The following is a 24,531-nucleotide window of genomic DNA, read 5'->3' as shown; positions in this document are numbered from 1 at the left end:
AAAGAAAGAGAAGAAATAAATGTGAAAGGGAAAGGAAAAATGACGACACATTTCTTAGTTGGCGAAAAGTCAATGATAACAGAACCTCAGGATAAGTATTGTAAATTAAAAGCGAAAGAAACAGACAGTGTTAAATCTACCGGTGCTAGAATTATTTATGGACAAATGGATCCAAGTATTAATGAAAGTAAAACATGTTCGGTTCAGTAGACAGCATCATTGACAAGAAAGCATGAAACAACGCCCACATGGATAATCCAAAATATGAACAAAGTCGTTCACAACGACATGGGTATAGATGACACAGCCAACCCAGAATGTGCACCGGAATGACAAAGTCCTTTCACAACGACATGGTGCCCATGGGTATACATATAACATGGTCTTCAAGTTAGAAAACCCTTTTGTGACCAGTGCACTATATTTTTTTTATATTATACTATACATATATAACTGACGATCAAAAGAAATATATATTAGAATATTTTTTCAGAATATTTTTTTACAAAGTAATCAAGATGACCAATACATAAAACCCTAAATATTTGCTCGGTATTCACATGGGACGAAAGGCATCTATGAAACACTAGAGGGTCAGCTGAAACGTTCATTTTTATTAATGATTAATGAGAACCAATGCATCAGCTAAATGATGATAATTAATAACTAAACATACACCTTTTGGGTGTCCATTACTGGAAGCAGGTCTAGGGGAGATAACCATTCAGTAACAAATTCTTTAAGGTCACCGGTCAACATTTGCATTTTATTGACAAAATCTAATTTTTTTCACGGCTTAATCCAAGCTAAATGTACCCAATTTGATCATTTAAAATTTAATTATGAACAAAAAAATCAAAATACCAACGGTAGATAAACACCCGACTTGGGGATTGAGCTGGATGAAAACGTCGACCGACATTTTAAGTCCTAAATCGACGATTTTTATCGAAAACACTAAGTACACTTCGAGAATTTTGAGAAGTATTTATTCTGCTTCTATTTAATGCAATTGCATAGGTTTATTTAGTCTCTGTGTGTATGTCAGATGTGAAACGGAGTAGAACCGCATTACAAAACAAAATACTAATTTTAGGATATGGCGCCCATTCAGGACAGGGATTTATTCTCGAAGTATTAAGTAGATGGATCTGTGTGTACAGAATGATGACGACCAGAGAAGTGCATTATTTTGATATATTGACTACCTCTTTCAAAGGTTTACCCGTGTCAATTTCCTTGTTCAGTTAGGAGACAAATGAAACGGAATAGGGTTTAACGTCCTATTGTTATGCTCCGACTGGGCTAATGAAGACGGGCATACGCCATACTGTGTACTATGAGGAAATTTTGGCGGGGCAGCGACGCCAGGGTCTACTCTTATATCTAATTCCAACAATGTGTACACGGGACCTCGGGACCTCGGTTTTTCGTACCATCCGAAGGACTGACTATACGTTGTCCCTTGCCAGGCCCTCTTTCTTCACCACTGGCAAGGGGGACCCACACCGCAGGTATCGAACACAGGACCTCAAGATTAGCGAGCCAACATCTTACTCACTGAGCCACCATGGTTCCCAGACATGAACACTTAAAATTTGATACCTGCCCTATTTGTAACTATATGTATTTATTAGTGATTTAATATTTACATGTTGTACATAATTGTTAATGTATATGTCATTAAATTGTATTTACTGGTTTACTTGCCTTCATAGATTCAATTACGGTAACACATATCTTTGACCGTACAATACTTTCCTATCTTTTGTATACGGTCATTGTTAGCGGAGCTATTATATATATATATATATAAGTTACCCCTTGGCAGACGTTCAACAACGCAATAGAAAATGAAATGAAATGAAATGGGGTTTAATATCTTACTTTTCTGATCCGATTGGGCTAATGAACATAATATGCCATACAGAGTGCTATGGGGAACATTTTGCCAGGTCTTCTCCTATATCGACTCACAGGCCTACCCAAGGTTAGCGAGCGACGGCGGTCCCTCAACACCACAGAGGAGGGTGTTCCACACATATAGGGGAGCGTAACCCGGTGAACATTTTGCACGACGAAGGCAAAACAATTTATCTTTGTTGCTTTACAAACAATATTGCACTCAAAATATATAGCTAAGGGAAAATGTAGTCATTAAAGGGTGTGATGTATTGGTTATCACTACGACACACTACATTTTACTTTTTTTTTTATTGATTAATATGTACTGAATACATATACGATAACAAAATAATATAATTAAAATACTAAACACCAGCAAATAAAATAAAGAACAAAGAAACCCAAGTTACTATTAATAAATAAATGTAGATGAAGGAAAACAGGGGTATGATGGACAGTGGTATATGAAATGAACTATTATATGAAATTAACTATAGGTTTAATGGCTCTGTGACACATAACATAATATCTACATGATGAAATGAAATGGGGTTTAACGTCCTACTGTTTTGCTCCGAACTGGGCTAATGAAGATGGATCTACATGATGACCTTCTTACAAGGAATATTGAATAAATTATAAAGCGATGATAAGTATAAGTGATGTTAACTACCTTATGTGACTTCTCTGATTGTATTATAAACCAAGATGTCATTTGATTTGATAGGGAGTGTTTAATTATATCATCTACCAGAAACTAATTACATATGAAATGTTGATATCTACATAATAATCTTATCACAGAGAATATTGAACACATTATACGGTGATGGTGATTGATGACGGGTATGTTACTATTATAAATCAAGATGATTTTTTTAGGGTGTGTTAAATAATATTTGCTACTATAAACTGAATCGTCATTGTACAGGTAGATGTTCGAACGAACATCGGACCATCACGATTTGATGTGAATATATCTCCACACAATAACAAATATATAAGGCCAACTTGGGGAATCTCCCTTTTTTATGTGATATTTACAATGTAGCTTATTTTTATGACAATTTTAAAAAACGTAATGGTTGTCTGATGATTTTATCCACCCACAATAAGAGGCGTTACAATATGAATCAAGTATGAACAAATGGAAAAAACAATTTAATGAAGACGAAAATGGCTCTCCGCAACGGATAATTATACGAAAATGAATCTTATACATTACAAAGGTGGTGTAGAACGCTCTCTAAATGTTAGCTAGTAGGCTACGTTATTCAAGTGAAGGGGCAATCCGTCTAACACGCGCCCCACCACCCGTCCCAATTTGGTCGTCAATTTTGTATACATGTACTAGATGCTTCCAATAACTGCCTTAATTAATCAAAATGAGCCGGTCAACGATGAAAGTCTGCGATTTTTGTTTCTCATCGCCCCTCTCGGAAATTCGATATATGCCACTGCCTCCAAGGGTAATAATCGTAATTGAAAACTTTGGATCGGCAAAATGTTATGATTATTAAGAAAGTTAAAGTCTTGTAGAGAGAGCAGAAAGCATTGTACATCAACCAAACATAATTACATCAACAATACAATAAATTAATTGACTTGGGGTTTAGAAGAACACCAAAAATTATACATACAATATGTACTTACTATGCATTGTAGTTGCATGGACATGGACACAAAAAGTTGACATACGGAACAATACACAAATTACAAGAATAAAAATGTAACTAAAACAAGATGATTTTAATTATCCCGGAGAGCCATATATAAAGCCAACAATACACTGTTCGACTTACTGAAGTGACCAAAGGCCGATACCATGCTTTCTTGAAGTTATTCAAAATTTAAGTTACAGTATAGAAAACGACCAGCGCTTGCAGAAGTGGTATCCGATGATCTAGAAGTTAAACAATTTCAGTAATGGACCTGTGTTTCATTGGCTTTATAATCTGATACAGAATACATTGTAATAAATTTAGAATTTATTATTATCATTCATTATGAAATACCTTTCCTTGAGTTCCAACTCTGATCGATCTAGTACATTAATATATTGATTATTTTATTTTGAAATTTAAACTAGAAACATACATTATATTTTGTTTCGTCCATTGTTATACTTAATATTTTTTGTAGTTGCCAAAATAATATTTTATTAAAATAATTACTATGCTAAATAAACGAGATATATATATACTAGATTTACGATCAATGGAACAAAATCATTACCTTTGTTTAAAGATTAATCTTCAGAAGACTTCTATTCATATCATTATAAATAATAGAACAGTTATATCTGAGCTTTTGTATTCACAGTTTAATTAAACTATGGATGGACCAAAACGTCCCTTCGTATCCTCAAAGTGTTTAACGTCGTGCGTGCTACCACGTGTGGGTTTTAGGTGATGACAGAATCAGATCACCAACAACTTGTTTTCGCTACAGATCACCAAAAAGGGGTTTAGATCACCAACTGCCTGCTCAAGATCAACAAGAATCTGTTTCAGATCATCAGAAACCTTTTTTTTAGATAAACAGAATCCATCTTTATCGCCAAAAATCTGTTTTAGATACCACTGAGCCTGTTTTAGACTACCAAGAAATTATCTCCAGTAATCGAGAAATCACAAGCGCTATTTGGTCGTAAAGTAGTCTTTAAACGGGGCAATTTACATATTCCCAACGATCTTTATGATCCTATAAAAGTCTTTAACGGTTTCATTTATAATACATTCATGGAAAGACTACCGAATGTTTTACGTACATTGCCAGTTTTGTTTTTGAAGTGTTGAGCAATTTCATTAACAGCACCCTGGGTATATTGTATCTTGGTAATCGAAAACGTTCTTTGTTTTGTCGATACCCCACACCTGTCCGTTGTTAAACACAAAGGTTGTACAAAAGGTTGTTAAGGGCTATTTGGTGTGAATCTGTAATCACACACTAGCTCCATATTCCAGCAAATCGTCAAAGATCGCTTCTACCAGAGAACCCTTGCACAGAATTTACCGCTTCACCCCAAGAGACACACTCTCGGTTGCATTACCATAATACATATTAAAAATACAATACGTATCATACAAAACCATTAACCATATGTTAAAGATGCATTATGTAACATTTAGATAAAAAAAAACTGGTCGTTCTAGCTATACTAGTTTTAAAAAGATAATGCAAAATGGATATAATTGAAAATTTCATTCAAATTACTATATTCTGGGCTGTTTGATGATATAGCGTAGATTGTGCATCATCGTAGCAACGGTTATGACAGCGGTAATTTCATTCAAATTACTTTATTTTGAGCGAAGTTATTACTGTTTAAGGTCTAAACAAGATGTTTACTTTCATGGCAACGGTACTTGTTAATCGAGACATAGCCTCGATTCACCATTTTAAAATTATTTCATTAAATGGCGGTGGTGTTTCAATCCGTTTAAATCTCCACCATCCGGTCGCCTAGAGAATTGATTATATACTTGTCATTCTAAATAACAGTTTATAATTATAACACTTGAAACCAAAATAAAGACCTACAATAGGCAGATTTAGCTTTTACATAATGCATCTTTAACAAAAGAAAAAAATATACAATTTAAAAGATATTCATAATATAATACCTCGTAATTAATTAATACAATACCTAGCAATTAAATAATACAGTACCTCGTAAATAAATGTACCGTTTTTATTTTTCTAAGGACGGTCTAAAGCTTGATAGCAATGTTTACGCAAAAGTGGCGTCATCCCTGGAACCCAATATTCTGAACTATTACAATATTGTTGAAAGCCAATTTTTTTAGTAAGAAGTCTACAAGCTGGATTTGTGATAAAAAAATGAATTCTAAAATTTTAATTCTATAATATAATCACTTTAAACAAGCTTCAAAACTGTGAACTTCCACAAAATTGAAGTATGATTTCAATGTGTATTGAGAACCACGCATTCGGTCTCTTTTTCAAAGCTTAATCAAAAGTTTATTTATATTTATAATACATAGTTGAAATATCTGACAATCAGTTATATCATTTTGCTTCTGAATTTGGTACTCATGTTTGGGTAGTGAGAGGGGGATATTAACTGAGAGTTCCCAAACACACACACAACACACACAACACACACACATATTTACACACTAAACAATATGTTTATACAGATAAATAATGGTCAGGCTGACCCACGTTTGTACATATATTCAATTTATAAACAATGAAACCAGTAAAAGTAAATTTAGTAATACTCAATAAAGTATGATTATTAATTAAAACAGTACTAGAAAGAAATGGAAACTTATCTGTGTATTGACAATGTACGTATATTTACAATGTACAATGAAACATCAGTTCTACTCAATAAAATATTGTTTATAAACAAATCAGTACTAGACAGATATGAAAACTTATTTGGTGTCAATAGAGTCACTTTAACTTAAAATAATAGTTAAATTCTTGTTAAATTAAATTGAACGTAAATACAAATAAAAATTCAATTTTTTATGATTTTTTAATCAACTGGGTTCAAAATGAACATTTTTGACCCAGTCAAATGACGAGAATTGCATTAAAAGGCCCAATTTCAATATCTCATTTTCAGTTATGAAATTCAAAATAGTATATTAACAAACTAATACACTACATTCTTAACTTGGTCTAAAAAAAGGGGCATTTAATAAAAATTTATTTCGTAAAAAAAAAGAGGATAATGTTAAAGAAACTAGAATCTATACAAAGACAAGAAATTGTGTTTCACAGGAGATGTGAACAACATATTGTATATGTAACAAAGTGCAGAATATTGTCTCTTTGTTACATCTGTTACATACAGAATAGTCACAAATAGAATTGTCACATATAGAATTATACACACTACAAAATAAAAGTTCCACAATAATTTCCACTATAATAATTTTTTCCACTACATAATAATGTTTTCCACACTACATAATAATGTTTTCCACAGCATAATAATGTTTGGGGTTTTTTTTTCAACTTAATAATGTTTTCCACTACATAATAATATTTTCAACTATAATTATGTTCGCGTGTAACACCTTCACAAGTAGTAGTTTGTTTACAATTCGCGAAAGTGTTATCTAAACGATATTGGTCACATAAAATCCGATAAAAACATTTGGCACACAACGCAATAAAATCTATATTATTTTGTTTAGAAAAACAAATATGTTTCACTGAAATTGTCTTCTTAAAGTCACGTTGGTCTAAGGACCACCATTACATCAGTGATAATGCGTAGTTCTACAGTTTCTACGAGTATATATTCTTGTTTCCAACTGAATTGATCAACCGTATCTCTTCCTGGCTCAAAACCGAAACACTACTACAAGGTTACGCACAGCTAAATTAGACATTCCAGAACAACTCTTGCACCAAAAAACGACGACGATATGGATTCTATCTACATACACGAGACAGACACAACCACATGAAATATTTTAATCAGGACGAAAGTTATGTTTGATAACATCCTACTGGAACTTCCATTGACACAAAAGCAGACAGCAAAACTGTATTTCAGGACGAAAAATAGACGAAACATGAAATAGTATAATATACTAATCCATTAAAATTACCCGAAATAAATATTCCAGTTGTATCTGAATGTGTGTTTTGGGATTTTCTTTTGATCAGTGCAAAGAAAAATATTGGAGTAGATAGAATAATAAATGTGCCAATACGCAGGTAATAGATGTTGGTAATTAGCAGTAGATAGATCTTGAATCAACTGATTGATAATACTGATAAAACAAGAGATGGAGAACATTAGATCTAACAACATTATACCTGATTTATAACAGTCGATCTTACACTAACCAGACTCATCTCCTTCTTCTATTTCACTTATTTGTGGCACCCTAGAGCTAGGAACATCACACTCTAGATTAAATATTGGTACCTTAAGCTTTCGAAGATCTATTGCTGTCCCATTTTCAGTGGAACAATTATCAGTTGTCGTGTCGACTTGCCAACCCAGTGCAGCCTGGGTGTAACCAAAACAACTTGCCCCTACTTTATTTTCTTCTGTAGAGTCGTTATGACCATCCACATCACTTTCTGTCACGCTTTCGCCATCTTCAAGATCGGCGTCTTGGGTGAGTGGCGACAAAACATTAGGACTGCTAGTATGATATCCCTCGTCTTTTAAACCATTTGGCTTTAATCGCGTATGCCAATTTTTGATTATCTGTTCAGATTTTGCTCCATCATGCAAATGACTATTACTAATTTCTGTTTCATTTGCTATGACCGGGGTCAATTTAGAGCTGTCTTGTTCGACATTAATCTTTACATCATCTTCAGTATCCAGTTCCATAACCTGTATTTCTGGCAATTCACTAATTTCCCTTTGAAACCTGTAAATAATAAGAGTAACAATCATGTTATAAGTTTACATCCTATATTATTATCAAAGTAGAAATAATACACAATGGGCATATTACTATACTGTCTATATACAATGGGCATATTACCATACTGTCTATACTGTATACAATGGGTATAGGACAGTGTTAACCGAACTGTCTATATACAAGGAATATATTACATTGTTAACCGGGCTGTTTATATACAATGAATATATTACTGTACAGTGTTAACCGGACTGTTTATATATACATTGAATATATTACTGTGTTAACCGGACTGTTTATATACAATGAATATATTACTGTACAGTGTTAACCGGACTGTTTATATATACACAGAATATATTACTGCGTTAACCGGACTGTTTATATACGATCAATATATTACTGTACAGTGTTAACCGGACTGTTTATATATACAAGGAATATACTGTGTTAACCGGACTGTTTATATACAATGAATTACAGTGTTAACCTGATTGTCAATATACAATGAATATATTACAGTGCTAAACATATGACATAATAATGAACATGTTACACTGTTACATTGTTTAACCAGAATATCTAGGCAATGATTAAATTATACCAGACTGTCTATGCAATGACAACATTGGAAATAATGAGAACAATACGTATAGTATCTAAATGTATTACCTTGATCGGTGCTGTATCAATTCAGCGTTAAGATGTCTGTAAAAAGCGATAAAGTAATGTTAATAATATAAACACATAATTCTTACGTCTGATCAATAACGGTTGAAAATTGAGACTACATGAAGAGTACATCCAAATATTTATTTATTAAATGTAGGAATTCTCAATCTACAAGTACGTCGTAGACGTAGTACAACGGGCTCTAAATGCCTATTATATAACACGCTTTGTGTATGTGGGGGGGGGGGGCGTGTGTGTGTGTGCGTGTGAGTGTGTGCGTGTGTGAGAGAGAGAGAGAGAGAGAGAGAGAGAGAGAGAGTATGAATGTATTGGTAACAGACAGGCAGTCTGAGCAATGCTTTGCTACGTAGCTCCAGCCCCACGCAATCTTTAATGACAATAAGATTCACAGAGTAAACAAAATTCATTTCTTACGAATATGTTTTTAACTAGTAATCCAGTGCAATTTACCTTAAAGAACGATCAGTACGAGGTGGTAATAAGGAGGATGGAATTCGTACATGCTGTACCATGTTAGGCTTGTTTTTCGCTATGCTTACTTCTTGGTGAATTTCAGGTGATCGTCTATATAAAATAAATACAGGTGTAATTATGGCAGAAATTGGTTTCATTGGTTCTTTTGTTTTATTACACTTAGAAGAAATTTCTGCTTTTTTTTTTGGAAATTTTTTTTTTTCAAAACAGTACGCCTTATAGCTTTCAAAACAGATATAATTACAAAGCAATAAAACAATATTTGTTATCATTTGATACAAATTGTTACTTAATTGTTTACCCACCTGGCATCATTTCTGGTACTTGAGGTTAAATGTTTTAATATCTAAAAAAGAAAGTAGATATTCACATCACGTAGAATAAAGACAGAAAAGGAATAGAATTGGGAATTCACCGTAACGTGATATGAGGGATCTAGGATAGTCTGTGATCTTGTTAGAATGTGATTTCATTGCGATAGTACAGGAATGTAGTTTATTCTCTGGTCAACGCTATATTTGGTCATATTGAGACTAACAAACGACCAGAGCTCCAATGCTCGGTAAAATAGTTTTGCCTGAAACTCTTTTTTTTTATTTCAACAGGGATATTCTACGTGGTCAGTTGAACATTTTACGTAAATCATTTGATCATGACGTTGATAATAAAGCTCTCAAAAATAAAATTAAAATTCAATTTCCTCTCCGCTGCTTACCTCCTCTTGAAATTTAACTTTACATTTTTCTCTTGCTCGGTCTAAATTTTTCAGTTCACTTTCTAATTTCGTCAATTTTACTACTCCATCTTCGTACCTCCTGAAAAATACAATTAACTGTGTTGCTAAATCTACGTTATGCATAATTCTTATTGGGGGGTTGGATGGCCGAATGGTTGTACGTGACAAGGAGTAGGGTCGCTTGTCCAATCTCGTGAGTTTTCCAGGGTTTCCTCCCATTGCTAAAGATCCCTACGCGCAAGCGAATTACTGAAATAATATTGAACCATATGTTAGTCCCGAAATGACCTGGTTTGTGTCGAGTGGACGTTAAACGCCATTACGTCTAGAGCATCCCCGAGGTTGCCCAGTGAGTAATGCAGGTCCGATTTGGGGTTTCCGTGTTTGCCGAGAAAGTTTTGCAGCATGATTCCGCATGATGGCCCGACAAGGAACAGCGTATAGTCATTCGGATAGGACGAAAAACCACGGTCCTGTGTACACAATGGCGCGCACTTAAGATAAACCTGAACAGTCGGAATTTAATTGCTGTTTCGACAAAAAATTCCCCAGTAGTATACTGTATGAGGTATATCAGTCTTCATTTGCCAGTTTGGTGCAGAAAAATACGACGTTAAACCCCATATCATTCATGTTGCGATCATGAAAGGTTGATTCCGGTGATACATAAAAGTGGTGGTTAGACAGAGTAATAATATATGGTGTATGTAATTCAATCAAATTTATAATCCATAAATACAAAATGGTAAATTATTAAAGACAGATCACGGTGGTCGTGGACAGGAAAGATAAAAATATAATCCACAATATATTCCCATCATATTGACAATCTGTACGGCTTCAGGAGTCCCAAGGCCCACTGTCCACTATAACTATTAGTAATAACTTTTCTTCAAACGACGATTGGATTACACCACGAGGTGAGGTTATATCACTGGTCGTTATCGAAGAGGCTGCTTTATAGAAAATTAGGCGATGGACTGACAACATAAGGGTGGAGGCGATGGACTGACAACATAAGGGTGGAGGCAATGGTGGGACGTAAAATAACATATGGCTTAAACAATAATCATATAACATGCGCAAAACATCAAGTACGCGGTATAACTTACTTTTTACATCTTTCATACTCCTTTACAGAATGTTTTCTTTCAGTAGCACAGGGAGTTTGCCATAGATAAACACAACGTGCTGTTAATTCTTGTAACTCTGATCTATAAACACACAAACACATATTAATAATAATAATTGTAGCACTGGAATTCCATCAAAGTTATTATATACTTTACGTTCAAATAAAAAAAAACAGGATTTAAAAGATCCGGGAAAATCTAAAATGTTTTAATACTTATTATGTGGTTGAAATTCAGAAAAAGAGAAATAATTGCTACATTGCCTTTGACATAAAAACAATAATCCGATTCTTACCTGTCTGCAGAATGTTGCAGTTGTTCTATTTCCGTCATATTCAATTTTCTCCTATCCTGCATTCGGTTTAAAATATCTTTAGCCTTCCCGAACAGAGTACCCACCAATGTACACCAATGATTATCCAACATAACCGGTGGAGTACACCAGACCTCCTCATACTGGCATGTTGTTAGTTGTCCTTTAATTTTCTTCAGTTTTTCATAAAACTAAAACATATTTAAACACTATAAAATTTCCATAGATAAAAACGTATTTGTAGTCTTGTGTTTGAAACCATAAAATGGTATTAAGAACGTGTAATTAGGAAAAATTTGATTTATAGTAGCTATCCGAGAAGTGGAGATAGGAACAAGGTTAAGAAATGTCTGAAATTTGTGTAAATTTTTGTTTTATAAAATTGTATGATATTATGTCGAGTTTAATGCTCCATATCAAGCAATCGATAGGGATTTGATGTTTCAGAAATACAAATAAAATTATGAAATACAAATTTGAGGAAGACGCAATAAGACTTTCCCTTAAACGTCTAAGTTGTATCAACTTACCTCTGTTAAAACCTGGAACTTAAAGATTTTATTCATTCGTGAGGTCCTGCCATTTTGAAGATTACTATCAGATGACGATTTGATTAAATCTAGATAAATTTCAAGTTGTTGATAGCTATCATTCCATAACTGGTATATCTTTACCATACGAGTGTATTTTTGCTGAAGATCCGACCTGACAAGAGAAATCACAAATTATTTACATATTATGTTGAATAAAGACAGTTAAGCAATGTATTTGTTTGCCGATTAACATCTTTATTAAATAAATCTTCATAATGCTGGCGGTTCAGTCGCATTAATAAACACATAGTAATGTCGGTTATATCTGGATATTTGATAATTACCTTCCATTTCCATTCTGTGTATTTATTTTGTATACCGACCTTATGCTGGTGGTTCAGTTACGTGAACAAACAACATTTGTGATCGGTGTGTGTGTGTGTGTGTTTTCCAACGGCACATTTCAATTCACGCAAAATAATTACTCTTATGCACCAAATGTTATATTTGAAAGATAGATTACTTCACACAAGACACAAGAAAAATCAAACTTGTTTAAAATTGTAAACAATGTAAACTGGATTTATTAAAGATTGTAAACAATATTAACATGACTTAATAAAATTGACAATGCTTAAATAACCTCAGTTGTTTGTTTTGTAATATTTAAGAGACCGTTCTTAAATGTGTTTCCAACTGTTGAACAACAGATTTACGTCCCTTGGCCTTGATGTGAAGTATCCATCCTTTGCGATTCAGTGGCCATCGACCTTTTCTGGTTTCCAAGAATATGAACAGAACTATAATAAACAGGAATTATACAGATGTGTATAATAGTTCGTTTTGCACACATTCTTTCATTATTTGTAAAACTAAAACAGTAATTGGATTTTAAACTCACCATAAAGTAAGAGAAAAGTTGGATGAACCTTTAATAGCAGCTTCTGCTTCCTTCATTTTCTTAAATATATTATTTATTGTATCACACTGACTCGTGGCTACTTGAATATCCCCAGACATGGATGACATAATATTAAAACTATCATAGGGTTCTGAAAAAAGGCAGATTGATTCTCAAAAATCGGTTACATAATGCACACATTAACTTTTATATTACACGTGAACTGACAATAAATCAACATATGTCTGTCAAGAACATTCGATACCACGTCTCTTTTGGAATTTGTTTTTCTTTCCATTATATCTATATATACTAAACTAAAACAAATATTTGTTAACTATGCAAATGCTTTACATAAGAGCTGGTACCAGTTGTTCATAGAAAGAGTAAGCATACTCCGCTATGTAGTTTTTATAAAACGTTTAAAGGAGCATAATGGAAGATAATGTAAAGGCAATATGCTGAAAATTTTCAATCAAATTGCTCGAACCGAGATATTAACGTTTGAATTTTAGGCCTAGCCTTGATCACTATTACTAAAGTTGGTGCGATAAAAAAAACATAGTCTCAACTATCCACTTTTGGATTAAGTCATCAATGGGCGTTAAACTTCATATCGGATTCAAATCCAGTGAAAACCCGACACATAAGATGGAATCGATACTTGATTCAGGTCTTTTCATATTAATTAATGTCTAATTAATAGTTTATATAACATTTCAGACTTGAAGAAAGACCTACAATAGGCAAATTTAGCTCTTGCATAATGTAGGGGGGTTGGATGGCCGAAAGGTTATCACGTGCGTGCTGTATCATACGGCCTGTACGTGACAAGGATTAGGGTCGCCTGTCCAACCTCGTGGGTTTTCTCCGGGTCCTCCGGTTTCCTCCCACTGCTAAAGGACCCCTACGCGCAAGCGAATTATTGAAAGAAAATTAAACCACATGTTAGTCCCGAAATGACCTAGTTTGTGTCGAGTGGACGTTAAACCACATCTCTCTCTCTCTTCTCTCTATCTCCTCTCTCTCTCTCCTCTCTCTCTCTCTCTTCTCTCTCTCTCTATCTCTCTCTCTCTCTCTTGCATAATGTATGTTTAATTTTACATGCTTTCTTGTTCTGCACGAAATTTGTATGTGTTAATTGGCTAATCGATCATGATTCTTGAGTTCATTTTCCATGATCTGAAATGTTTTTTGGTGGAATGAAACTTCTGAGAAACCAATTCAGTGCACTTACCATTACCGAACTCGGTAAAGGCATAGAATTGACTTGACTATTCAGTTCAACCGTAATTAATTGGATTAGATCGATGTAATATTTGATACAAAGCTACCCTTCCATTGCTGAAATTTTGCTGTCGTAAGATTCAGTTTAAGACTTTAGCACATTTTGTACTTATAGATAGGTCAAATAAATAATGTCAAATAAAAAATGCATACAATGGAAACAGGCCAAAGACCATGAGAAGATTAGATTTGTTTATATCACACGTGAAACACTACACAAACGAAAACAGAATCGGGTTTACCCAGACAAATTATTTAAATAGGTTGTGAATAACAAATACAAGTACATAACTACCATGTGAATGTACGGTAGAGTATCACATTAGCCTATAATTCTGATATACAGTACATTGAATGATCAGTCATTTCTTCCTGAAATACCTATGAGATTTCTCATTCATTTTGGGATATAGACAAGTCGGCGCTGGGCCAGGATTTCCGATCGTCCACAACCTCGTTATTGATAAACATGAAAGAATCACCAGTTTGTGGACCGAGTCCTCCCCATAAATCCGCCCAGGAAATATTTGTTTTTCACGTTTTATCACGTCTGATTATCAAGTACGGGTTTTCCACATAATGTTTATGTGTGTTTATTATAGAGTTCGACTTGAGGTCAAGAACAAGTGGCTGTAATAGAACACCGTAGTTAAGGCTGCTCAACAATAAATGAATATCTCCAAATATTTCGACAATTACACCACAATATTTGTACATATAACAAGCCTTAACTTAGTTTCGCAAATTTATATTTACTAGGAGAGAGATCATTTAAGCTATGTCTGTTCCTCAATCCCTGTCAATTTTTGAAAAAAATATTGTTTAAATATATATATATATATATATATATATATATATATATATCAATTCATTAAATAAAAGGTCGTGTTGTATTTTACAAATTCTAACCATTTAAACATCAATAAAATAAATAGACTGAAAAGGTAATTAACGACCAGCAGTCAATCCGGGCTTTTTTTTAGGGCAAACTAGGTTTACATGCCCTTGGTTTAAAGTGAGTCCCGCTTTACCAGTCAATCGACATTGCTCCGGCCTAGATAATCAAGAATATTTTCTACGAAACATTACAGAAAGCTAAATCAATAAATCCCTAACGCCCTAACAACCGCCATACTTGTTTTCATTTTGTAGAACAAACATGGCAATAGCTTAGGGGTAACAAATACACCGGTGGGTCACGCCCACATCCAGTATATGCCGTGTCGAGCAAAATATCCACATCCGGTTAGCTAGTCAACTACCAATTACCTCCTGGCTGATTGACAATATTATTGCAATACAATAATTATGTCTGATCAGGTGCATATTATTTTACTAATTAGATGACATAAGCCAACCACGATATATTTCTGTTCTAATGAAATATGACAAAAGACTGTCTTATTCCAAACAATAACTATGCCAACGTCATTCAATTCTTCTTATTTCGTGTAATGTTTTGGACAACAACGTAGAAACACCAGATAACTGTCTGCATCATAAAGCCTAGTATTCAAAATTTTGACTGTCTAGGGCACCCTGATGTTTGTCAAAGGGTGTATGGATTCTGTTATTCTGAGTAAAAATGAGGTATGTTAGAAAGCGTTAGTATACCCTTTCTTATGCAAATATGATAATAAAGACAATAAAAATTATCACACACCTAGGGACAATCGCAAGTTGATGTTAGTCTCTCGATATTGTTTTGACATCAGACATATTGGTCTATTTAAATCTGTTGGCGGGAAAGCTTCCACCTCTAATCTGCCCTTTAGGAATATGGAGAACCGATGCTGGTTATAATATAAGTTCTGGTAACTTGCTTCCACGTCTGTATAATATGCTACCCGATCTTTAAATTCGGCAACACTGGAAAAATAAAATAAAAAGTTTGATCAAGTGCCTTAGCTCGATTTGATATTTATTCAACATTAACCCAATGCCTTATACAAGTTTAAGTATACATACGTAAACACATCGATACAGGTAACAGCTTAAGATAACACAGGTACCACTTAATAATAAAAGTATGTTGACTCATGCAGATGGACCAAGGGCTAAAATATAACTAAACAGTTCTATTCCCGCTATTACTGCAGAAGTTGCTATATCATCGGTGGGAGTGGGTGGTGGGGGTGGATGGCCGAATGGTTAGCACGTACGCGCTGCATTATAAGGTCTGTCATTGAGTCAACTGGTGTGGTTTCCATTCCCCGGTTGTACGTGACAAGGAGTAGGATCGCCTGTCAAACCTCGTGGGTTTTCTCCGGTTTTCTCCAGGTCCTCCGGTTTTCTCCCACTGCTGGAGACCCATACGCGCAAGCAAATTATTGTAATAAAATTAAACCATATGTTAGTCTATGGCTTCACCAAGTACGATCGACCCCACAACCGAGAGAAGGCGACGATGACGTTTTATTCGGTCCCTGGTCTATACTGTACTATCGTTCTCGTTCAGAATACACACCTTTTGGAAGGAGCCATGTAAAGTTGATGGATGGTCTGTTCGTCACAGTATAAAATAGAAATACGTTTTAAGGCAAGTATCTGTGTAACCTCACTCTTGTATTTTTCAAACGTCCATTGGCATTCTGGATCGGCTTCCATCAGACCAACCAATATCTTGATAAGATACTGGCGGAGATCACTGAAATTAACACGAGAATAATTATTTTTCCAAGGGGGAGAGAGAGATGGGGTTTAACGTCCACTCGACACAAACTAGGTCATTTCGGGACTAACATATGGTTTAATTTTTTATTTATTTCAATAATTCGCTTGCGCGTAGGGGTCTTTAGCAGTGGGGAGAAACCGGAGGACCCGGAGAAAACCCACGAGGTTGGATTTTTCCAAAGGACAAACCCAGTGACTGACTTTCAGATGAACTTCTTAAGCGTTAATATTGGGTTTTTCCGGAAAAATAAGCCACTCTGCGCCAAAACAAAATTGAATAACTATCCTACCTGGTCATATTGCATTTTTCTGGGAGATTTCGCTGCCACATGATGTCACCACCAGCTATATACTGACATCCGGATATAGCACCACGTGGTTTACTGCTCACCATTTCATACCTGAAATCACAAGAGGTATCCATTTGTATGCGATGCATGACGCTACTAACTTTTATTCATCAAGGAAACGACAACACATTAAGTTAAATGCCAAAGTCTTCTTGTATTTCAGATAAGGTGCAGGTGAAGGTGGTGGTGGTGGGGGTAATGTAGACCGATGTAAGAAAGTGCTAAGACCAATGTAAGGTGTAAGGAGATTGGTGCAGTGGTTGTAATGACATGACTAATGTAACGGGCGTTAGTGCCATCAACTTTGATATTTTGTGTTGTGACTGTGTTGTTCTGTGTTTTGTTGGGCAGTTGTATTTCACTGTCTATTAGCAACAGTAGCTATGGAATACATGGAATAAGGCCTATGCGAGGTATGGATCCAACAGTACAGGCTAACTTACACAGACTACACGTCCCTCAATTAGTATAACACACCCAATAAGTGCAAGCATTATCACAGATGAACAAGCAAGTTGGTGATCTAAGTGTAAAAATCTCCAAGTAGCTGTGTGCACTGTCGATATAGTTTTACACGAGTCGTGGAATTGTGCCATGAAGCTATCTTAACTGTAAAGGTTCACATGCGCAGCTTGCATATCCTTTGGGTCTTAGCAAAACACGTACAATAAAGACCAGTTATCCTAGAAGCACAAGCTAATCTAAATGTAAACGTCTAACAGAAAACTGAAATGCTGTACCAGATTTGTATTAGATCTAAGTTTTACAGACCTACATGGTTAACTCTAGACTACATTGACAGAAGATGTAATATATATATGGCTCCTAATTTATTTGATCAGGACAATTTATAAAAAGTGGATGCAGATTCAGTGTTGTCAATTTCCTGATGACAAAAGCGTGCAATGATTGTATACATTATACAACTTTAGTTTGCGACAAACGGCAGAGTATAAATCAAGGTGTTCTTCTAAAATACAAAGATACCCTTGACCTTACTGGTATTTTCCGCAGGAACGGATGTCGAGTTATCTTTCCTTGGATTCTACACGTAACCACGGGTATGTTATATACACAGAAAAGCTGCATTGATCTCATTCTGGTTACAGAGCTATCCCTGGAGGTCGTCATGGAAACAGAACAGGTGGTGCAGCAATACCCACCTGGGTTGAATAAGAGAGTAAGGTTTGGAAGCAAATACAAAATTTAGTTCACCCAAGCTCCGCTTTTTTCATGTTCGCTTTCGTTAACAAATATTGCTTTACTATTGGAATACCGACGACCATAATTTAATAATTATGTTTAAATAATTTGCACTTTTAACTTTCACCTGCGAACACTTGTCGAACGGAACTTGGGTGTTTGGAACTATATTCGTTTCTAATTTTCTTATATCAAGCACAGATACAAAAAGATACAAAGCAAAGCCCAATTGTAATGGGAACTGCAAAGCCAAACCCAGTTGTAACCGGAAATTCTTCAGTTGAATTCCAATTACACAAACATAAGCATCTTAAAAATATCATGACGTTTGTTTAACTGGTTAAGATAATAGGGATGTCAATGTAAATGAAATGAAATGGTTTAACGTCTTGCAGTGGGTGCCAATTCACCGAAGTTTAGAATTGAAATGATTGGAAAAGGAAGGCTAGTCAAGTGGTTGGTTGGTGAGTTTTCCTAACTGGATTAAAATAGTGGTTCACTAATAATAAGTGGCTGATATATCAGATCTGTGTGCTGTTTTTCGTCATGGAAGAGGTAGAGCTCTATTAAATCGATTTAGACAGTTTTCACCCACAAGAAACCCAGAAGGCCCTAAACACAAAATAGATCTAAAGCTATCTTGACGGTCCAAAGTAATAAAATAAAAGAATAAACTCTTTTTTCGAGCAAATTATTCACATTTCAGCAATAAATCGAATTATTATCGATTTGGCATAACTTAAGCAAGTATGATGACTCGTATAGATAATGTATTAATAATTCTCGAAGCACGTAAAAACAATTCTTTTAGAAAAAGTTTACTCACATTATTGGTTTGTCGTTTCTGGCACCTTGGAATGGTTTATACGGCATCTCACAGGTTATTGCTTGAAACAGTGTACAACCAAGAGACCACATGTCGACTTTATGGTTAAATACGCAATACGACTTTTTATTAATGAAAGCTTTATTATACATGGCTGGATGCTGAAAATAAAAATGTTCATTCATCATTTGTAATTAATTATTAAATTCCGAATGTTACTTTAATTTATAAACATGTTATTTAAAATTGAAAAATATTCACTTTAATACCATTATTTGACATGGATCAATACGAGGTCCCTTACTAGGATGTGTGGTAGCTAGTTTTTAAGTATGGTTGGACGCCATGTATATTATTTTACGGTATATTAATATTGAAGAATCATCCGAAATCGTTCACTGTCTGATAGATGGATTTCTAGCGGTCAACGTATCTTTACGTGCACGTCAATGTATACACAAGTGGAGCTCGGCTTTCTATTCCAGTCGAAAGATATACTGTTTATCCTGTCAGCATCACGAGTGCTCGTCCTGTCAAATGGGAACTGAGTTTGAAGAAATCCGATCGTTTTTTTTCGAACCCGGGATATTCAGTTATGACATTTTGTACACTGTTATGTGTTTACTATATATATATAGAGAGAGAAATGGAGTTTAACGTCCACTCGACACAAACTAGGTCATTTCGGGACTAGTTTACTATATAAACACCGGTAAAAAATTAACAACTGCAAAATATAAAAACATGCCATCGCAGTGAATAGAATAATACGAATTATATTTATTGTCCTATATATTATTAAACCATGTAGTTAATACATAAAAGACACGATTTTCTTTATGTGAATGTCCAGGAGGTCTTGCATATTATGTTTTGTGAGTTCCTTTGGCTATAGAATGCAATGTAATGTAAAGCGTTTCGCAATACTTGTTAGCAGAGGTTAAATAGATTGTTTACAATTATGGTAACCATGAACAGGTTACCTTGTCGTTTGTATGGGTCATCGTCGTTAATCCAGGAAAGATTAAAATAATAACCGATTTTACAATAATAAATGTGCAGGAGAATAAATATTGACTTAACCATTGTTGAAATTAAGGACCAAATATGAAAGAAAATACTATATAATGATATTTGGTAAAACCTGTGGAAAATTTGCCAAATACTTCCACGCATTATAAAGTGGAAAATAAAAACGAAACTAAGTTAGACATAAAGATAAATTAGAAAATGAAACGAAACGAAATACGACATTCAGATTAATTAGGAAATAAAGCGAAACCAAAGGAAAGGGACGGAAATAGATAATAGTGTGTTAATAAATGTCTAATTAGTCATTAAACATACATTATGCAAGAGCTAAATCTGCCTATTGCAGGTCTATCTTTCGGTCTATCTTTTTTATGATATTTTTCCATTTTATGATAACTTTATGAGAAATGATGAAATTTTATGAAAATATAAATGATTTTACATTGTACGGTCCCTGATACGTATGTATAAAGTGTGTAATTATGGTTTGTTAGTAGATCTTATGAATATTCTCACGTTCAATGTGAAATAAATTGTCTAAACGTAACCTGTGAGGCATAGCAGAATATCACAACCATACCATTAACTTCACAATACAACTATAACTAAGATTGAAAATGCATGGCATCGTTTAACATTAACTGGAAAGTAGATTGAAAGTCATTACCTTGACTTATAGAAACTCTTTATGCATGTTATTATTCCTCTTTCAGTTTTACCATCATGCCGCTTTTATATTTTATATCGACCTTTTAAAGGGATATTTTAATGTATGTAATCACTGTTTATCATCTGGTTACCTTTTATAGAGATTATGGCGTTTGTTTTGTTGTTTTTGTTATTGTCTGTATGATGTTGTAGGGGTGGGAGTTAAAACTCGCTTCCACCTGAGGTGATATCGCAGACGGATGTCTCGTAGTTTGTATCATGACAATATTGTTATTATTTACCAGGCAATACTTTGTTTAGCCTGCAAAAGTATAACTTGTCTGAAAAGCCCATATAATATGGTATGTGACCTATTTCTTGAAAATCAATTGCATTGTTGCACACATTTGTGTACAAAATTTGCCGATTGGTTCCTTGACAAGATAAGACTTAGTATATTAGCTTTACATTCACTTTGATATTTAGACATAAATATGACTCTTTGCTAGACATATTGAAGTATTCTTTATTATTCATCAACATGAAAACTCAACTGGTCTTCTCCGAAAAGAACCAGGCCCTATTTGCAATAGGGTATATTTTTCTGCTCATCTGTATTCTGGATTGGTTTTGGAAACGCTAAATGTAATATAGCCCATACCTTACATCGCAGGTATCTTATTTACAATAAAGAGTATAAAGAACATGAACTGTCTGTACACATGTTCCTTGCTCGTCGAGATTTCCCATATCATGTTCAATAACTTTTCGTTAAATACTGGCGTTCTAATTCATGTCATATTGCCAAGGGACTGAATACCAATGGGGTAAAATATTCTCATCGTTTTGATAATTCCCTTCCTCGCTGCAATGAATGGGAAATGGGATACGGGGCCCGACATTTAAAATAATTTATAAAATTTTATAAAAGATAAAACACAATATTACCAGGTATTCTTCGGTTCCTGCCAATGAGAGAAATTCTTCTGAATTTTCTGATAGAAGTCGGCTTGCCCCAAAGTCGGATATTTTGTAGACGGATCTTAAAAAATAAAATAAAAGACAAATTAAGTTTAAATATAGATTAATTTAAAATTCAATGATATTTTTTTTCAAATTTGAAAGAATATAACTTTTGTAATTGTGAACCGATCTCAATAATTGAAAAAAAAAAACAAAACATATTTTTTAAATATCTAAGTGTTCTATAAATTTAAATGTATATATTATGAGCCATATATATACATTCTTAAATATAAGATTCGTTTGCGCCCGTTCACACTTGCTGATTGAGGATACTTATTTATGTCCATTTCCACTATATTTAGATGAGTGTCATTGTTAAGAGTTTATCAGGGCTAACGTAGAGTCAATATTTTTGTGTTAAGCAATCTTTGTAATTTCTTATTACCTTTAGTATGATGCACATGCTATTCAGTGAAAGCAAATACGGCGGCTTATTACCCCACAGTATAACAATATTTTTCGGAACATAAATATTGTTCACAGAAATCGCTTTTATAATTATATGTTTATGAATTTGCGGCCGAATTGAGGACGATTATCGTTTTGTATAGAAATTCTGTGCCACTTGATGAATTCCTTGTCTATTATTAAACATACATTATGCAAGAGCTAAATCTGATTATTGCAAGTCTTTATTTAGGCTTCAGATGTCATAGAAATTATAAATTAGATCTTTATTTACACAACAAGCACAAAATCAACTCTGTAAACCCACGGATGGCTTGGATTCGGCTTGGATTTAAACAAGATTTCGTTGATTGATTAAATTTTAAATGGCGTTGTAAGAGGAGATTAACCGTTACGTTGACGTCATCTACGAAGCGAGGCCGCTGTTGAACGAGGCCGAATGTCAGTCAATTTGATTGAAAGTTTGATATTATGTTTAGTTGTGGTTAAAATGAGAGTTTGGATGTCGGTATTATACGCTCTTTTGTCACTTGCGTTTACAGAAAAATTATAGAAATTGATAAACATCGCAGCTAACATCACCCCAGTTGAATTGCAGCTCCATTGGATCACTGTTCGGGAGTTACGTAGACCTACCAGTTACAGTACAAGAGTACACGCAGGCTAACAAGAAGTCGGCTATAATTATGCCTCATTGATTTGGTCCATTCCTTTCAAACTTTCGCTTCTTATCTATATATTAAAAGTCTTATTTTTAATTTGTAGTAAAAATAAATATGATACGAATTGAATTGCAACCCCGTCTCAAACCACAACCACTGAAAACGTTAATTGATAATCGAGATTATGTAGGTGGAGTTAACGCCTGTTAATCAAACGATCGTCCATTCTCGGAGAAGGTGAAGAGAGATTTGACTCCTATTTCTAGTCAAAAATTACAATAGTGACAACTTTGTTCAGAATAAAGTAATTTGTCTGAAATCTTCAATATATTCTTCTTTCATCATCTATTTTTGAACTATTATAGCAAGAATGGCCAACTCTCTATTAAAATCACCCATAATGTATCTTTAAACCAGGATCTCGAATTTTAATTAACCCCAGAAATGAATTCCCCTCGCGTCTATATGTAGCTTAAAGGAGACAAATTGTCCTGTGAATAGGCATTTCCTATGTGTTTAAAACCAACCTCAAATATTTCCTTGGCAAAACCACAAACACTATACAGTAAATTGAAGAGGAAAGCCCTTGATTTTATAAATATTTCATTGCGGATGCATTATGTAAAATTTAGAAAATAAACTGACTGTTCTTGCTATAATAGGTCAAAAAAAGATAATGATATATATTAGCTTACAGTTTTGAAATTGTAAAAAAGATTAGAATTATAATAACTATAACCGACCGTTAGTATTTAAACATTTGAGTTTAATAAAAGGGTATTTTTTAGCCGCAGGCTGTTTCATATCAATAAAGTAAACAGAAAAAGAAACTGGAAAACCCACCCGACCTTGACTTCGTTCTGAATAAAATATGAGGACAAGTTTAAATATTTAAACAATTTGGGGTTTCTCGTCGGAAATACGAGTTACTGAAGCTCACTTTTGTCAACTTTTTTTTTCAGGTAATTTATAAATATTTTCAAAGTGATCGAATCCCATTGCTTCCCAATTCTATATTATTTTTGTTCAATAGGTTAATTACCCAAATTTTAAGACTTGTAACATGGACGGGAAATCTTCCTTTGTTCTTTTCATTGAATAAGCAGATTGTTTTCCCTATATAGCTGTCTGGCTGGAGCTTAAACGTGCAATAACTAGATATTTTCAATGTTATTGCACATTTTTGCTGGTTTACGCCAGTATTAGTACAAATCATATAGAGCATGTTGAGCAGTTGTCAAAAAAATAAATAAATAAAAAAAGGTAGGCATTAACACATTCGAGTGCAAATTTTTATTAAATGTTTTGCTTGAATTTCTGTCCGACATTGTGAAAAATAATAGACTTTTAATGC

General features: G+C 34.2%; 1 protein-coding gene across 2 annotated transcripts in view; it reads right to left on the bottom strand.

Annotated features, from left to right (window-relative positions):
- Nucleotides 1-2,195: 2,195 nt before the first annotated feature.
- Nucleotides 2,196-24,531, bottom strand: part of LOC126827455 (serine/threonine-protein kinase TBK1) — a 30,716-nt gene continuing 8,380 nt past the window's right edge. Inside the window, exons 7-20 of one of the 2 annotated variants that reach the window (XM_050556779.2) lie at nucleotides 22,030-22,123; nucleotides 19,402-19,562; nucleotides 17,313-17,423; nucleotides 16,817-16,996; nucleotides 16,013-16,218; nucleotides 13,063-13,213; nucleotides 12,159-12,333; nucleotides 11,611-11,819; nucleotides 11,295-11,396; nucleotides 10,162-10,261; nucleotides 9,752-9,792; nucleotides 9,423-9,536; nucleotides 8,952-8,987; nucleotides 2,196-8,282 (exon numbers count right to left, since the gene is read on the bottom strand). In XM_050556779.2, coding sequence (XP_050412736.2) covers nucleotides 7,739-8,282; nucleotides 8,952-8,987; nucleotides 9,423-9,536; nucleotides 9,752-9,792; nucleotides 10,162-10,261; nucleotides 11,295-11,396; nucleotides 11,611-11,819; nucleotides 12,159-12,333; nucleotides 13,063-13,213; nucleotides 16,013-16,218; nucleotides 16,817-16,996; nucleotides 17,313-17,423; nucleotides 19,402-19,562; nucleotides 22,030-22,123 — 2,224 coding nt within the window. In that variant the 3' untranslated portion in view covers nucleotides 2,196-7,738. Of the gene's footprint in view, nucleotides 8,283-8,951; nucleotides 8,988-9,422; nucleotides 9,537-9,751; nucleotides 9,793-10,161; nucleotides 10,262-11,294; nucleotides 11,397-11,610; nucleotides 11,820-12,158; nucleotides 12,334-13,062; nucleotides 13,214-16,012; nucleotides 16,219-16,816; nucleotides 16,997-17,312; nucleotides 17,424-18,371; nucleotides 18,482-19,401; nucleotides 19,563-22,029; nucleotides 22,124-24,531 lie in introns of those variants that run through there. The other variant, XM_050556781.2, reaches the window with a different exon arrangement.

Source organism: Patella vulgata, chromosome 7, assembly GCF_932274485.2.
Source record: "Patella vulgata chromosome 7, xgPatVulg1.2, whole genome shotgun sequence".
Lineage (NCBI taxonomy): Eukaryota > Metazoa > Mollusca > Gastropoda > Patellidae > Patella > Patella vulgata.
The sequence above is the reverse complement of the archived record's forward strand: the minus strand, read 5'-3'. Positions and strand labels throughout refer to the sequence as shown.